This window comes from Haliotis cracherodii, unplaced genomic scaffold, assembly GCF_022045235.1.
Source record: "Haliotis cracherodii isolate W230 unplaced genomic scaffold, xgHalCrac1.p SCAF_1, whole genome shotgun sequence".
In the NCBI taxonomy this organism is placed as follows: Eukaryota; Metazoa; Mollusca; class Gastropoda; order Lepetellida; family Haliotidae; genus Haliotis; species Haliotis cracherodii.
Window position 1 is genome coordinate 26,094,731 of NW_027266264.1, and position 17,053 is coordinate 26,111,783.

General features: G+C 38.9%; 1 protein-coding gene across 1 annotated transcript in view; it reads left to right on the forward strand.

Moving 5' to 3' along the window:
- The window catches only part of LOC139475088 (G-protein coupled receptor GRL101-like), an 87,587-nt gene extending 78,107 nt beyond the window's left edge, over positions 1–9,480 (forward strand). The window contains exons 17-25 of the mRNA XM_071258337.1: positions 1,601–1,672; positions 2,099–2,170; positions 2,451–2,522; positions 2,812–2,883; positions 3,381–3,449; positions 3,979–4,177; positions 4,554–5,210; positions 5,527–5,695; positions 6,627–9,480. Coding sequence (XP_071114438.1) covers positions 1,601–1,672; positions 2,099–2,170; positions 2,451–2,522; positions 2,812–2,883; positions 3,381–3,449; positions 3,979–4,177; positions 4,554–5,210; positions 5,527–5,695; positions 6,627–6,748 — 1,504 coding nt within the window. The 3' untranslated portion in view covers positions 6,749–9,480. The remainder of the gene's footprint in view (positions 1–1,600; positions 1,673–2,098; positions 2,171–2,450; positions 2,523–2,811; positions 2,884–3,380; positions 3,450–3,978; positions 4,178–4,553; positions 5,211–5,526; positions 5,696–6,626) is intronic.
- The last annotated feature ends 7,573 nt before the right edge of the window (positions 9,481–17,053 follow it).

Sequence of the window (17,053 nt, forward strand, 5' to 3'; positions counted from 1 at the left end):
CAACACAATTAAATACATTCCAATTCAACTCAACACAATTAAATATTATCCAGTTCAATTCAACAAAAATAAATGCAATCCAATAAATCTATTTAGATTCAATGCAATACCACTCAGCATTATATGCTACATAGTTTTCTAACAATGAAAAAAAACTGTGGTGACGCTTTTCCACAAATAATTGGCACGTTGTTCTTAAATATTGTAATACCCAATCCAACGTGTTTCTTGTACATTGTCGTTTGTGTTTTTCATTTCAATGACCATACCTTTTGGAGATTTCATAGTTTGCAAATCACTTTTCTATATGTCTACATGTGCAGTACATAAAAATGACCTTTTTGTAAGTCTGTCATTTAGGTCTTTGTGGATGCAAAATACATATAACCGACAGCGAGTATCTATTAACTGAAGGAAATTGCTTCCCAGAATTCTCTATTCTTTGGAAGTAAAAGGGGATTCTGATGATAGTGATACAATTTCTGGTAAAAAGGGGCTAATTCAGTTTGAAAATTGTTTTTCTTGGTTGAAATAACTGAAGGACCCATTAGAACTCCTTAATATGTGTCTCCTGTAGTTTAAGCCTAGACGAATACATGTACCTTCAATTCAACTCAGCTGCCACAAATACCCGCCCGGTTTCGTCAGTAATGAATGTATTCAGGAAATAATTAACAAGATGGACGAGTTAAAGTACATATTGTTAGTGATGTTGTTACTTCAGAGTATGCGTAACAATTCGTATTGTGTGGAGAGATGGATAAAGAGAAATCGATAGGCATTTTCAATGTTTCCATGAAATCTCTCGGTGTCATTTAACATCACAATCTTCCCAGATAAAAAACTTAAGAAGGATTGATCGCGCGTCTTAATTAAAAATTAGGAAATTTTTTTTAACGGTTTGTGTTTGTATATATTCAATTTTGCGAGTTATTAAGTTCTTCATTACACTATGATTCTGTGAGTGATTGAGTAAGTTGGGATTAACGCCGCTGTGAACGGCATTCCAGTTTTATCACCGATCGTCATCTTGATGTGGGAGGAAAGCCCGAAGTATTTTAGACGTTTACCACTTCGGTGAAATCCACGATTACGGGTATGGTGATGACAAACCTAGAAACATTATCGGGGTGAACCGGGATTCGAACCCAGGATCATAGATTTTTGGCGTACCCAAGGGACTCAACTTTGCACAGGACATTGCGGCGCCTTAGACGACTGGGCTTTACATTGTTGAGGCATATTAGCAGACATGTCCGGGTATTATAGTGTATAAATCAACGGTAATCAAAGTGCACATGTGTCTCGCAAACCCATGACAATACCCAAATGAGTGTTTACCAGAATTCACACACATGAACAATATAATGTCCCATAAAAAATCGTGGATGTATGTTCCTTTGTTTCCTCAGTTTACTTCTAACCTTACACAATGCCCTTGAAGTTAAAGATCTTTAAGACCATAAAATTATCATTACTGTCGATCTTTAGAAATCGAACCTTCTGCAGTTCTGATGAAATGGCTGTATGTTTCCTTTCTTTCCTTTTGTTTCGTCAATTATCGTTATTCACAGATTCTTTGAATTGTCTTCTACTTCAGAAACCTGGAGGATAACAATCTAACAGAATTGAGCAATGCCACCTTCTATGGACTATCTGGTTTGCGGCAACTGTAAGTATCAGATGTTAAATGAGAACGCAACTGAGTTATTGTTGCTTAACATTAAGGCATAATGGTTGTATGCTGCGTTTCTGTGAAACGTTAAAGCAAGTGTATTTGCTTATGAGTTGTGAGTGAGATTGGATTAGGGCCACATTTAACAATATTTCGGTTATGTGTGGGGAAATCACGCAGGTCGTTGACGTTTACCACGCGCACGACCTGATTGATCAAGACAAATAATCAGGGTGTATCAGGAATCAGCGGATCCTGGCACCCATGTTCAGCGAATTGTGAGTGGGTGAGTATGGTTTTACGCCGCTTTTAGCAATATTCCAGCAATATCACGGCGGGGGACACCGGAAATAGGCTTCCCACATATGCTCGCTTTGCATATTTCTATAACTATTTCCAAAATAACAAACAATTTCTTTCTAGGTATATTTCTGGAAATCGTATACAGATAATCTTTCCGGATGCTTTCTTCGGCCTCTCAGCATTGAGAACATTGTAAGTGCAAGGTCATCCTTACATATTCATAAATGTGAGCTTTATTATTCTACTTAACGGTAATCATTTGGGACAAGCATGTACATTCGGGATTGATCTGAATGTTCCCGAACAGAATGTGACGCACTTGGTTTGTGTTGGCAATGACAATCTATAAGAGATTAATATTTATAAGTCTTAATATTATTATGCATTAACCTTTATGTACCCATGTGAGTGGAGTGAACCGTTCTTTGCTTAACCACACGCATGTTATATTTCCATTCTGTTCTTGTTCCAGAGATCTGAGTCAGCAACAAATAACATCACTTCCACTGGACGCATTCTTAGGATTACGATTCGCCTCTGCCTTGTAGGTTGATTTTATTTGAGTGTTCAATTATGAATAAATCTATAATTCTCTGTTATCCGCCAAGAAGCAACAATGTTGTTTAATTTTATAATCATATATAGGGAAATGCATAAGGCATATATTGCTGTTTGATCTTATTGGAAGTAAATGTAAATGTGTATTATGAAATTTTGGGGAATTAATGATGACCTGGTGATCATATGTTGACCCGAACGTTGTAAATAGCAAGCTGTAACGGGGGTATGTAGAGGTGAACCTTTATGATGTCAACGCTAATTTGTGTATTCAGGAATCTCTCCGGAAACAACATAGACCTCATAGAGGGCGGCGCCTTCAACGGCATGGATAAACTACAAGTATTGTAAGTTCAAACTTTCCAGTAATTTTTCCGTAAAGATCAGATACATGTTTCTGAGTTTGGACACTCTTCCGGGAATATCATGGTGTAGTATATTTCGGGGTCTCGACCAGTTATACCAGCGATTGATATTAGATTAAACTTGCGGTGACACGTATTCGACAAATTACCAAGGCTGACCACCCGAACCATTTAATCGCCTCTTAAGAAAAGCATGTTTCAGGGCGCCTATTTTAACCTGTCTTCTCCACGGGTAGATACCCCCAACTACAGCGATACTTCATTTTCGTCTCGTCCTCAGACCATCAAAATGAAATGAGTTATCTTGATCAGAAGATGGAGACAAACAGTGTGACGATATTGGACAATATTTAAGTTAGAATTTGAAGTATCATTGCAGCACGTTTCTTATGTGTAGGGCCGCTGTTTACCTCGTGGTTATACGATTATTCACAATGTCAGTTGTATCAATTACACCATGTAATGTTTATCTTCTACAGGGACATCAGAGGCAACAACATCTCCACCATAGACAAATACGTATTCCGTATACAAAACCTGGACACACTGTAAGAATACATGATGTTTCCACTCATAAAACCTTGATGTTTTCTTGATGTAGAAAAACCAGAGTGAGTGAGTGAGTGAGTTTGGTTGTATGCCGCTTTCAACAATATTCCAGCAAAATCGCCGCGGGTGACACCAGAAATTGGTTTCACAATTTGTGCCCATGTGGGGAATCGAACCCGGGTTTTCAACGCGACGAGCGAACGTTTTAACCACTAGGCTACCACACCGCCCCTATAACCATTTGAAAGAAAACGATCATGATGAGTCTTATACATCAATTACAAATATCAGTTGCGTACCATAACTGTTTGACAAGAGCATGAAGGACCCGTGGACATGTAGAACCAGCTGTGTAAGGTTTAATATTGTGTAACTGAATTATTATCATGTTATTGGAGATGCAAATATGATCGTCAAAAATCACATTTTGTTATTGTAGCAATGACGATTTACTCCCAGATTTGTATTTGTTTGTTTATTATTTTTTCGAATAACCATTGAATAAATAAATGTACTTTTTTTCACTAGTTACACCGATGAGTATCGGTTTTGTTGTTTGGCGAAAGGAGTCAGCAAGTGTTACCCAGAACCTGACGAATTCTCCTCCTGTGAGGACCTCATGTCCAACTATATACTACGAGTCAGTATATGGATTCTTGGAATGGTAGCCTCGTTTGGAAATCTGCTTGTGATCGGATGGAGAGCACGTGACCTACGCGGGGGCAAGGTGAGTCAGGATGGGTTATTAATCAAATAGTGAATCCAATCCATATTACTATTGTGATGGTGTTTTAAATATGTAACGTCAACGCTATACCATAACCAGTCAGGATCATCCACTGGAAATTCAATTGGCGTAAAAGGCAAACAAGCGGTGAAAAGTATATGAATGTACGTATCACTGAAAATAGTGATGACACCAGGGATTCGCGAAAAAAGTAACCATGTCGGCCCTACCGGTAGTGCCGGTTGAAACCACGCAGCTGATATAATCAACCAAAACGGGACATTTCAGGCATTTTCTTTCAATCATAATCAAAGAATGGATTCTCTTTAAACTATCACCAATCATGTATGATTGGACATTCATTGTTATTTCATAGGTACACTCGTTCCTGATCACCAATCTGGCCATCGGCGACTTCTTCATGGGTGTATACCTCATGATCATCGCCGTCGTGGACTCTTACTACCGCGGCGTCTACATCATCCATGACCACTTCTGGCGAGCGAGTGCACTCTGTCGATTTGCTGGCTTCATCTCCACCTTCTCCAGCGAGTTATCAGTATTCACCCTCACAGTCATCACCCTGGATAGACTCATCTGCATCATCTTCCCTCTCAGACTCAAAAGACTTGGACTGAAGGAGGCCACTGTGGTCATGATTCTGGTGTGGTTGATTGTGTTCATCTTGTCCACGTTGCCTCTGATGGGATTAGATTACTTTGGAAATTTCTATGGCAGGTCTGGAGTCTGCCTCGCGCTCCATGTGACTCAAAAACGTCCCACCGGATGGGAATATTCGGTGGCGGTATTCCTTGTCCTTAACTTTGTTTCCTTTGTGGCTATATTTCTGTCCTACTTGTGGATGTTTATAGTAGCCAAGAGGACACGGAAAGCTGTTCGGACAACAGAGTCAAAGTCCGATGCTGCAATGGCCAGGAGAATGACTTTAATTGTTATGACGGATTTCTTCTGTTGGGTGCCCATCATCTTATTGGGATTTGCTTCTCTCGGTGGCGCAATGGTTCCTTCACAGGTATCAACTTTACAAAAACTATCTGACATAATTTTCATACCTTAAAGAAAATGAAATTCTGCCGTTCTGATGTGAGATCAATTATGTTGTCAGTGTAAACGATGTTTTTACCAGTTCTTACAAATTTGCATTTGTTAAGTATATATCACTGAAATATATGAAGCTTGAATAATGACATATTCACATGAGTGCTTCGAAATCGTTAGTCTTCTTAATTTTGTATTACTCGTTCCAGTCGTATCCAAAGGTCATGCAACTGTCATTCGTTTTCTGTTGACAGTTAAAAACGAAATTATGTTTTTTTTGTTATTTTTAGGTGTATGCCTGGATCGCAGTGTTCGTCCTGCCACTAAACTCAGCCATCAACCCCGTTCTGTACACTATTTCTACAGCTCCATTTCTCGGCAACGTCAGGAAGAGAGCATATCGCTTTAGGAAATCCTTCATGAGCTCTCTAACTATGGACACGAAGCACAGCTATGTTGGTACGAATCGTGACGATCTCTTGGCTTCTTTATTCGCCACTGGGAAAACAATAATTCCTGTCTTGAATTACCTCTTTCTCAAACAGACACAAATAAGTTAGATATATATTGACACAAAGGGCACCGAGATAACCCAGACAAACGTAATTCTGATCATTGTAAAGCAATCAAAAGCAATTCATATTTGAAATATGTTCATGGAACGGATATATAAGCATGAGAACGTTTGGAATGCCCCTTTATTCAATATTTGATAGAGAGTGTTCCAGTGTTGTCGGCATTCTCTTATTTCATTACCTTGATTTAGTGAAAGAGTGAGTGAGTGAATGAGTGAATGAGTGAGTTTCGATTAACGCCGCTTGAACAGTTTTTCAGTTATATCACGGCGTGTCAGCTTGATTATTTGGCATAATGTGCCCTTCCATGAATAATTACGTCTTAACTGTAACATGTAGTTTATTATTTGCATCTGATGCTTTATATGTTTAAAGTTCTTTTCCTTTTCCGTTAAATATGCAATACTACTGTATTGTTACAAAGACAACATAGCTAAGGCCTTACATTTAATTTCGAGTAAATCTTTTTATGGTATTTCTGATTAAAACTTGAAAATAGTTATTTAAGATGGTACTTTGGTAATGTGTAGTTCATATATTTGTGAACATTCTTGTAAGCAGTTAACATATATACATTTTGTAACCAGCACTGTTCATATATTGCGTGTGTGCGTTGGATATTACGCAACCTATAGCAATGTTCCAGCAATTTTAACGCGGAGAACACCAGAAATGGGCTTAACACATTATACCCATGTAGGGAATCGAACTTGTTTTTTTCGGATTGACGAGAGAGCGTTTTTTCTGCCAGAATACTCCCCCGACCCGAACACAAAGTGAGAGTAATGTACATTTTTCGCATTGTTTCCTTTCAGATGAACGTTCAACATCAGTTTGGGACCGGAAGTCGCCATACAGACATATGGACTTAATACGCATGCGTAATATGAACAATCGATCCGATGTACAGTCACAATCTGATCAGTCAGATTACTAAATTCAATGACAACTTTACAAAATCCGTGTGCTTTAGCGACAAAGATGCTATGTTTATAACCAGCAAGCTGTGTTATCGTGTAATTCCTTGTATATTCCGGTTGTAAGCAACAGCATACTCCGTTTGCTGCAAATGGGTTTCCCATTATTTATGGTCAGTGGAATAGTTTCTTGTCGCTAAAACACACTGACATATCAGGGGCACAGAATTATGCCGCATCAACTGTCCTGATGAATTCCATCCAAATTTGTAAATCAATTTTTGAGGTAAGTCACCACATTATCAAAGCTTTATATTCGAAAAAGGGAACTTCTGTTTTAATACTTTGTTCATTATGTAAATGTTTATGTCACTGATGATCTGACTTCAATAGTGTATGTTCGCAAGGTCATTTTTATACTTTAGGGTATCACTACTTGTACTTGAGTTTGAACTGCATCATAGCAGTCATCATTGGACCGATTGCTGTCAGAGCTGAGACAAATGACGTCACAATGTGAGACCTGGCTGATTGTCTCATCCTACAGAGACAGTGTGAATCGTGGCTCATGAACTAGATGTGAGTATTTTCACGCCGACAACATTTATCAAAACAACATTTATCAACTCACGTGTACAGAATGAATGCTTTTGTGATCCAGAAGAAAGGCGATATTCTCACCTTCAACACTTCCACGAGTGCGACTTCAACGTTTCCACTTCACGGAATCTGTAAAAGGATATCTATCTGTATTATACGTATAGTGCCATTTGTTCAAATTTCCTTTCTTGTAGCTGATGCCCAGATATATCATGACAACATGGCATTGAATATGATTTACATTGCGTTATTTGTTTGAACAGTGAACAACATGACATCATCATATTTGGTATTCATATGATACCAAACCAGATATGGTTAGTGATGTAAAGAGTGTTTTTTATATATATAATGTATGCCCATTGCAACAAACCACGTTGCAATTAACTTATTACTTTGACATTAAAAAAGAATACAACAACATGTATCATTCATTATGAGTAACTGTATTGAAGTGATGTCATTGATATGTGATTTTCTTTACTTACAACAAACACAAAATGATATGCAATTGTAGAAATCGCTTATACTTTTGTGTGTGACATTGTGTCGAGTAATCGTTGGTACATGTACGTCCAAGTACTGTGTGGAGAACCTTTGTTTCGTAACCCGTAAACAAGATCATCAAAACTGGTAATATCGTTTGTCAGTTTTTAAATTCCAAGTACAACAGTATAATATATCATTGTATGTATTACATTGCCTCATACGTGTGTACAGTGTTGTAGATATCACGTCATATTTATTGATGTAGTGAAAGGATTTAGTCATTTTTAAACATGTATTGTTTTTATTTCATTAATCAATAAACCAATTGTACTTATGTGTTGAGAAAATATGAACTAATATTTAATACAATTCTTGTTGTTTTCATGTCAAACTCGCCACGAATTGTTGGTGAAAAAAGACAAAACTCATTTGAAACTTGACTGTTGTGTCCTTGGCTGTATTGGATGCATGCTGAAACAGGCTATGGTGAATGTGTCAATGTGCCTCTGTTACTACGTCTATAGCCTTTATGTACATGAGTATCGATATGCTAGCCTTTCCATGATATTTGATACTTCTAAATAACGGTACGTGAACAACCACCTTTTTTCGGGAGAAAGTAAACATTCACAATCTTGAATCTGGCATTTTTAAAATCGTGATCCGGTATAGTGGTAACATTTGTTTTACGACTTGGAATGTACTTCTATTTATGATTATATAATGAATACAAGCCACGATAAGGCGTATATTCACCAAACTGTTCCCATTTGACACCTGTAAATAATCGTCTTTCTGACAGTACCTATGGTGATAGAATTGCGTTATTGAGACTGTTTTGTTATTTGTTGCCGTAAATCTGACATGTGCTCATGAGGGCTGTAATGCATGTCAATCGTGTCTGCGCATTGTATAATGACAGGAGTAGGATGCTTAACATAAACATCAATTACACACATAAATACAAAGGTAATATTCTCCATCAGAAATTACCTTAACTGGCATACAGTTAATGAGCCGTTTTACTGTATAACATGAGTCATTTATAACATTGCACAATAGAATCTGCTTTTAGCAGATTTATTGTGATTATGGACATGTTTTTGTCAATTTTATTTATTCAGAAAAGCCAAGAGGTGCCATATATAAATGTTACTGTTCTATTGACATTCTTCATTTGAAACTGGTGGAGCTCATTCTCCAAACTTGATTTTGATATTGACATCCTCCATTCATCTGGAATCAAGAGTTTCATTCGGTAGTTCAGTCTAGTTTATGACAATATAAAAGCCGCATCCCAGTGTAACACTGGATATTGATGAGAATGTCAAGACCGACACTGGACTCAAACTGCGACGGACCATATTGAAACATAACCTTATAAGTCATATACGGCAGTTTCACAGCGCGTGTGTATGTCTTCACTTTTATATTGAACATTCTTCTGCAGGTGAAAGTACGAATATCCATCAACTAACATGTTACAGCACCACTATTTGATGATTATACTTGGTAAGGACTTGGGAGTGAGACAGCAAGGCCCTTATCGAGTGTATTATATAATAGTTGTGTCCAATATGTTGGCTACATCATCTGGCGGCAAAGCATCATGTTATTGTTGGTGTATTATTGTTACAGATTGCGTAGAGCTTATTGGTGCAAATAGTAGAGTATTGTCAAGTGTTGAGTTTTGTACTATTATGCTCAAAATAAAACTCTATTTTCTAATAGTATCTGAATTGTTATCATTTCCGAATATTCCAGGAGCTCAGAGTCGAGTGTACACTGTGTCCCATTGCACGCCACAAAGGCTCCATTCTCGGGTATTACATGTACAAGCAAATGAATAAAAGATTGTTCCCTATATTCCATATATGTACAAAGTGAGAAGGCAATTGCTGGTGCTTCCCGATAGATGTTAATGTGTGAAGCCAATTGGTAGTGCTTCCAGATGTAGATTTAAAATATCAATACAATAAAATAACCAGCCGTGACCCAGTACAATGTGTGAAGGCAATTGATGGTGCTTCCCGATAAAAATGTAAAATACCAATACAATAGAATAACCAGTCTTGATCCAGTACAATGTGTAAAGGCAATCGGTGATGCTTCCAGATATAAATTTAAAATATCAATACAATTGAATAACCAGTCTTGATCCAGTACAATCGCTTTCCATCTCTCACATACATTACCGAAACATTGCAAGTTTTCCTAGAATGTGCGCATTAATATACATTACGTCACAGGGTAAGTGATGTGTTAGTCGGACTGTGACAGTAGCCAATATAGTTCCAACTGAAATCTGTTTCTTATACAGTGGCGAAACAACAACTACGCAAAACAACAATTGCCTACACAAATCGTTTTTACTTGCCTTTCGCGGCAATCCATCGGTCTGTCCGCGAGAGTAACTGCCCTTTGTCAAAGGGACCCTAGTCTATGACACGTCACGGCCACGGTCAGACGTTGTTGACAGTCGGCCTGTCCTGTCATAACGTGAAGAAGTGCAGTCAGATGTACATGCAGCGACAAACCGAAACAAGGTAACAATTCGAACATATTTCGGACAAATCCAACTATTATTATTTGTTGAAAAGGTTCCAAGCCGCAGAGGTCGACAAGCACAGATATGGCTACTAATCCCGCTTGGCTAGGCCTAATGCTCTCGCAAAATTGTTTCGTAATTTATATCTCCAAAGTTGCCAAAACTTGTAAAATGCCTTAGCTACGTCACAGTTAGACACTGATTTTCAGTATACTAGACTGTTCATTTGATAATGATAGCAATTATCCCAGTAGTTTCTCCAAATTCCCTATGGTTATTTCTGACTCGATCACCGAATGACAAGGGAGACGCAATGTTTGTTTATAAACACTGAAAGTAGTCCCTACATGACCTTTGATATTTGCATTTCTATCCGCATCTGACCCCAACGGATATCGTGTTTATCCGTTGGCTTTATCCTGCCGAGAAACCAACCCATCATATATAACAAAAATATGCGCTATTGCTGAAACAATGCCACAACATCTAACCTCGCTTTCCCTCTTTCAGGAACACGTTTGCAACATTTCTCAGTATGAATCAAATTGCGCTTACATATGTATGTGTGTATACGTTTGTTGTTGAGCCGCAAAAAGCAATATTACAGCTATATGAAGGCGGCCTGTAAATAATCGAGTCCCGTGATTGATATCGTGAGGAAAGATCCATGGCAGCACAACCATGCTCATCCGTTACGCGTTTACCTGATGAAGTCACTGTTCCCAATGGTGGTCCCGTTAACAGTGCACAGGTCACAAGTTAAGCAACGTTGATGACTGAGAGGAGACGGGTGGGTCACTCTGTCTGGCAGCTTGACTCCTGGGAGTTTCCAGTGCTTCTGTCCTGCCCAATACTGAAGCACGTGTTGCATGTCTTCTTGGGCAAGTGTTCGAAATGTGATTCTCCTCCACTTTATTGAATGGATACCAGGTGGGATGAGATAGTTTTTTATCATCCAAAATCGGCTCCCACGGGAGATATCGCTTGGATGAGATCATCTAACACTGCTAATTACTGTCTACAAATTGAAAAAGTTGGAAGAATGATGTTGGATGATAAATAAAATCTCACCCTCGTGTCTTTTGTCATCAAATATATCAACACTCATTGATAAAAGTGGCAAAAATCCTCGTCAAGCCTTGGAATTGTTCCACTTTTATCAACTCATGTTGATATATTTGATATCAAAAGACACTCAGGTGAGATTCTCTATCTGACTGTTAACCTTCTAGCGCCCCACAGGCAGCCTGGATTGTACTAGTATACTCCCCAGGGAGCTGAGAATGAAAATGGAATGCACACTAATCCACTGACCGATATGGTGATGGTTTAGGCCTATGAGCATTCACTTGATGAATTGAATATGGCGAATTATAAACGGACTTATTATTAGATTATTATTACAAAGATACAAGCTAGTATAAATACGTCCTTACAGTTTCGTTTGATCTCAGGGCCACGGTGACCTGTGTAATGCTGTGTCCGTATACGTGGTTAAGGTCAACGCTTGTCCGTGTATGTATTTGTGACGGGTGACCTTCACAGTGACTATAATACCCTCACAGTGACTATAATGTACAATGAATCGAAAACAATAGTGGTTGATATAGTCGGAATCATATAATACACTTTTAGCAGAGATTTCTTATGAATATGGGAAGGGCTGTGTCGCATTTATTTACATTTATATGAACGAGGTCAGTTTGTAACGTTGTGGTGGAATCCTGTGGTCGTGTGTACGTATTGATTCTTGAACCATACCCGTGCTCGTGGCTTTCACCAAAGTGGTAAATGTCTGAGACCTGCAACACTTTCTTCTCACGCAAAGGTGTCACGCCGTGATAAAAATGAATTGTGTTCGAAGTAGTCATAAAATCCAGCTTCCTAAATGAGACAGCTACTCCTGTTGTGGCCTGTGGTTCACTGGTGTACGTCTTCCCATTATGACTACTGTTTCAATACACATACTGCATGGAATACCACCACTCACTCTGCTTCTTTATGTTTTAGGTGAAGATGGAAACGAACTAAGAGTGGTCAAAATGGGGAAAAAACAAATTATATTCCTTGCAGTATTCTTTTGGTGTGTTCATTTAACATTGTACAAATAATTATTGTTGAAGAGGTCAATATGCAAAAAACAAGGCGCCCTAAGGTGGTTTGATCAGATTGCATTTTGACCTCGTCAAGAGTAATCATTTTGGAGGTTTTTATACCAAAATTCACTTTTAAGTTTAAGAAGCCATTAAACCGTCCTCTTTCATAAAAGTAACTTAACTGCGAACTGTAAAATATTAGTATACCAGATGCCCATCTTCTTCCTAGCAAACGAGTCAATATTCATCACGTAACAGGACAATACTGAGCATGTGACGAGTCAATATTCAAGGTCAGTGTCAGTCACATGTTTTGGGGGTCTACATTGAAATGAATTGTATACTCACGTGGTACGGAATTCCAAGGTTCTTAATAGAAGTATACCATTAACTAATGTGTTTTCTTCTAATTGAAACTGTATTTAAGACATACTAGCAGCAAATGTTATTCATCTTTGATTGCATCTACGGTTTGTTGCTGACAGTAATCACAAAATCTATAATTTCTTGCAGTAGTATTACAAAGACCTGTTTCAATAGTTAGCTTATGACAAGAGTGAGTGAGTGAGTGAGTGAGTTGGGTTTAAAGCAGTTTTTAACAGTATTCCAGTTATATCACGGCGTGTCAGCTTAATGTGGGAGGAAAGCCCAAAGTCATGTAGGTCTCAGACGTTTACCACTTGGTGAAACCCACGAGCACGGGTGTGGTGCTGACAAACCTAGAAACATAATAGGGGCGAACCGGGAATCGAACCAACAATCATAGCTTTCTGGCGTGCCCAAGGGACGCAACTCTGCACAGCAAATCGCGCCCCCTTATGACAATAGATTCTCGTCATTGTTAAGTACTTCCTTAAAGTCAAAAAGAACTCTCAGACTACTATTCAATAAAAGTCTCTCATTACGACATACATTTTCTCTCGACTTTTAGATGCAGGTATCAATCATCTGGATTTAAAGTAGAAGGATCTAGTTATACGTTGAACACAATGTACTAATTTTAGAATATCCTTGACGTGGAAAGCAAAGACATTAACACCCATTTCATAGTATTGCAAGGAGATGTTGTCGGCTAATGATAACAAACAGTTTACCCGTGAAGATCCGGGTTAGAATAGGTCTTCATGCGACTAACGGGATCAGTTGGTCAGGCTCGCTGACTTGGTTGATGCATGTCATGTTATCCCAATTGCGTAGATCGATGCTCATGATGTCGACCACTGAATTGTTGGTGCAGACCCGATTTTTACAGACATAACAACAAACAGTTATAACTATTTAACAATTTAAACCAATATGTTGTAACTCTTACATATCAAACAACGCAACACGTCGCTATATAAGTGCAATAATTTTGAATGCGACGTTAAACCCCATTTCACCTCACCTCACCTCTAACAATGCAAATATGTTTAAACGTCACACTATGAACTGTGCGCCGCTTAGAGGGATTATCTCCATAGGTTTCAGTAAGGAAAATTCAAAGACCTGTGCTATCAAAACATGTGGCTAACATCAGACTTTGTGCTCTTTATTCACAAAGAGTATCCTGACACATTTCCCAGTAAGTTATTCTATGTGTCTGTTGTGCAAATAAAGAATATATGGACGAAATCGCAAATATCAATTTCACTCATTAGACATTGTTCATGTACATAGACAGCGTGCAGATGGCGACCTAAGTAGTCCAGTATTCTATAGGTACATGTAGGTTCTTTTTACCGCTTCTTTTTTGTAGTCATAATGATAATAGTCACAAGGGGGCTCCAAGGACATACCATGATTGTTTGTTTGTTGTTTAACGCCGAGCTCAGCAATATTCCAGCTATATGACGGCGGTCTGTAAATAATCGAGTCCGGTGATTGATATTGTGATTTTTGATTATCATAAGCATCGATCCACGCAACTGGGATACGATGACATGCATCAACTAAGTCAGCAGTTATTGAATAAATATTTCTAAAATGTTTCTCTAAAAGATTGGCGGTACCAACGTTACTTTATCCTACGGAAAAGTACATTTTTTTATTTATACCATAATGGGCTGACGTCTTTACACTTGGAAAAATGTTTCGCGATTGTCACGTGATTAAACTGATCCAAATAAACATGGAAACTTATATCTAAATCCTACTTATCGGGATTTGGACAACACACGTTTTGTTTGTTTGTTGTTTAGCGCCGCACTCTGCAATACTCCATCTATAAGATGGCAATCTGTAAGTAATCGAGTTTGGACCAGACAATCCAGTGATTGACATCATGAACATACATCTACGCAATTTGGATACGATGGCATGCATCAGAAATACATTAGACCTAATTTTCATTGTGCTTAATGAAATGTTTTATATCAGGCAGAATATCTCCAACACTGCGACGACGAAAGGCTGGACTTCCATACAGATAAACGCGCTGTAATAAAGTTCCTTACCAAGGAGGGATGCAAAGCAAAAGAAATCCATGATCGCATGTGTAAAGTGATGGGTAAGGATCCTCCTGACAATTCCACAGTTTGCCGTTGGTATCTACAGTTTAAAAGGGGTAGGGAGTCCATAGACGATGACCCAAGGTCACACAGGCCTTCAGATGCCACCCAACCGGAAACTATTGGTGGTATAAAATGAAGCATTTTGTCTGACCGGCGAGTGAAAGTATCTGAACTTTCTAGGGAATTCCAAATATCAGTTGGAACTGTTGTCACCATTATTCGTGAGCATCTTGGTATGTCCAAGGTACCTGCAAGATGGGTACCTAGAAGCCTCAGAGCTCAAGATCGCCATCAGAGTAGTGAAAGTTGTCGAGACCTCCTTGATCTCTATACTGCCTATGAAGCCGGATTTCTTTCTCGATTAGTGACAGGTGATGAAACATGATCCACCACTGGGACCCAGAAACTGGGAATCCATGCAATGGAAGCACCCCAATTCTTCGCCTCCGAGGAAGTTTCGCACTCAACCATCGGCTGGCAAGATAATGGCCATAATATTTGGGGATGCAAGAGGCATATTACTGATTGATTACCATCATAACAATTATTTAGACAAACCAAAGTTGTGGAGATAAAGGGTATCATCAGGGTATCAGTAACATATCATTTAATAACATTTTAACGTAAGAGGCGACTAACAGGATCGGGTGGTCAGGCTCGCTGACTTGTCGACACATGTGATCGGTCCCAATTGCGTGGATCGATGCTCATGATGTCTCACTGGATTGTCTGGTGCAACTCGATTATTTACAGACCGCCGCCATAAAGCTGTAATAATGCTGAGTGCGGCATTAAACAACATACAAACAAACAAATAATATTTTATAAAAGATATTTATCATCACCAAGGAGCAGGTGATTAGGGCTTGGTGAGTTGGTTGGTTGGTTTGTTGTTTAACGCCGCACACCAAGTCAGCGAGCCTGACCACCCGATTCCGTGAGTCGCCTTTTACGACAAGCATAGTCGCCTTTTACGGCAAGCATGGGTTGCTGAAAGACCTATTCTACCCCGGAATCTTCACGGGTGGCTTAGTGAGGGATACACCTTGTTGGATAATGCTGCAGACTTTCACTAAAGAATACTTGGTCCATAAACATAGCAACTCTCAAAAAGAAATACGTTTAGTCTATGAGAACAAATATGTCTCCCTTGTGTAATAGCAATCTCATCTAAAACAGATCTAAGTTCTCGCTGCCGCTAAACAAAGATCCGAGGACATCCCATTACAGGTCACGTAAGAACGACCTTTCGCGAACTTTGACCGACCACGCATTTTGCAAAACGATAACATGCATTACCCAAGTCAGCGAGCCGAAGCCCATTAGTCGCCTCTGAGAGCAAGCTGGATCTTCACGGGTATATGAACCAACAAGAAGTCGCCATCAGCCAATTAGAAAGCAGCTTTCGCAACATTAACGGCACTCGTTTAAACCTGGCGACTTCCGTTTCAGACTACGTTTGAAAAATATGTTGACAAGTTCTCGATAAAAGTTTTGAAAAAATGAACAAACGAACATTCCAGAATTATAATATATGGTTGAGATTATATGGCATTGCTTCCCACGTACTTTGCAATGCCTCTTCCGTTCAGATGTTTATCCCACGGAAGCGAGAGATAGTCGATACTTTTGACGGAATCAGTCGTACGGGCCGTAACTGTCGTTCAGAATACCCCGTGTTAACGGTTTCGAGCTTGCATGATTAGAAAACACATTCCGACTGTCTGTTTCACGATCGTGCATGCGACGCTCTGATTGGTCGGATGAAAGGTCGTTCTGACGTGACCCGTAAGGGGATGTCCTCAGATCTTTGTTTAGCGATAGCAGGAACTAAGATCTGATTTTAATGAGATTGGTGTAAAAGTGGATTGTCGCTCTGAGGGCAATTTGTTTATCTTAGTTGAAATCACAATAATGGTTTTGATTGAAATAGGTCTTCTTCCTAGTTTAGATTATGCTTCGGAAATTAAACATGAACGCTAAATGCCTATTGGGGCAAATATATTGCCATGGTTTCTGCAGAGACCAATTATCTCTAGTTTCGAACATGTTTTCTGTTTGGAAATATCAGGTGTCTCGAGTACCCTTGACTCATGCTTA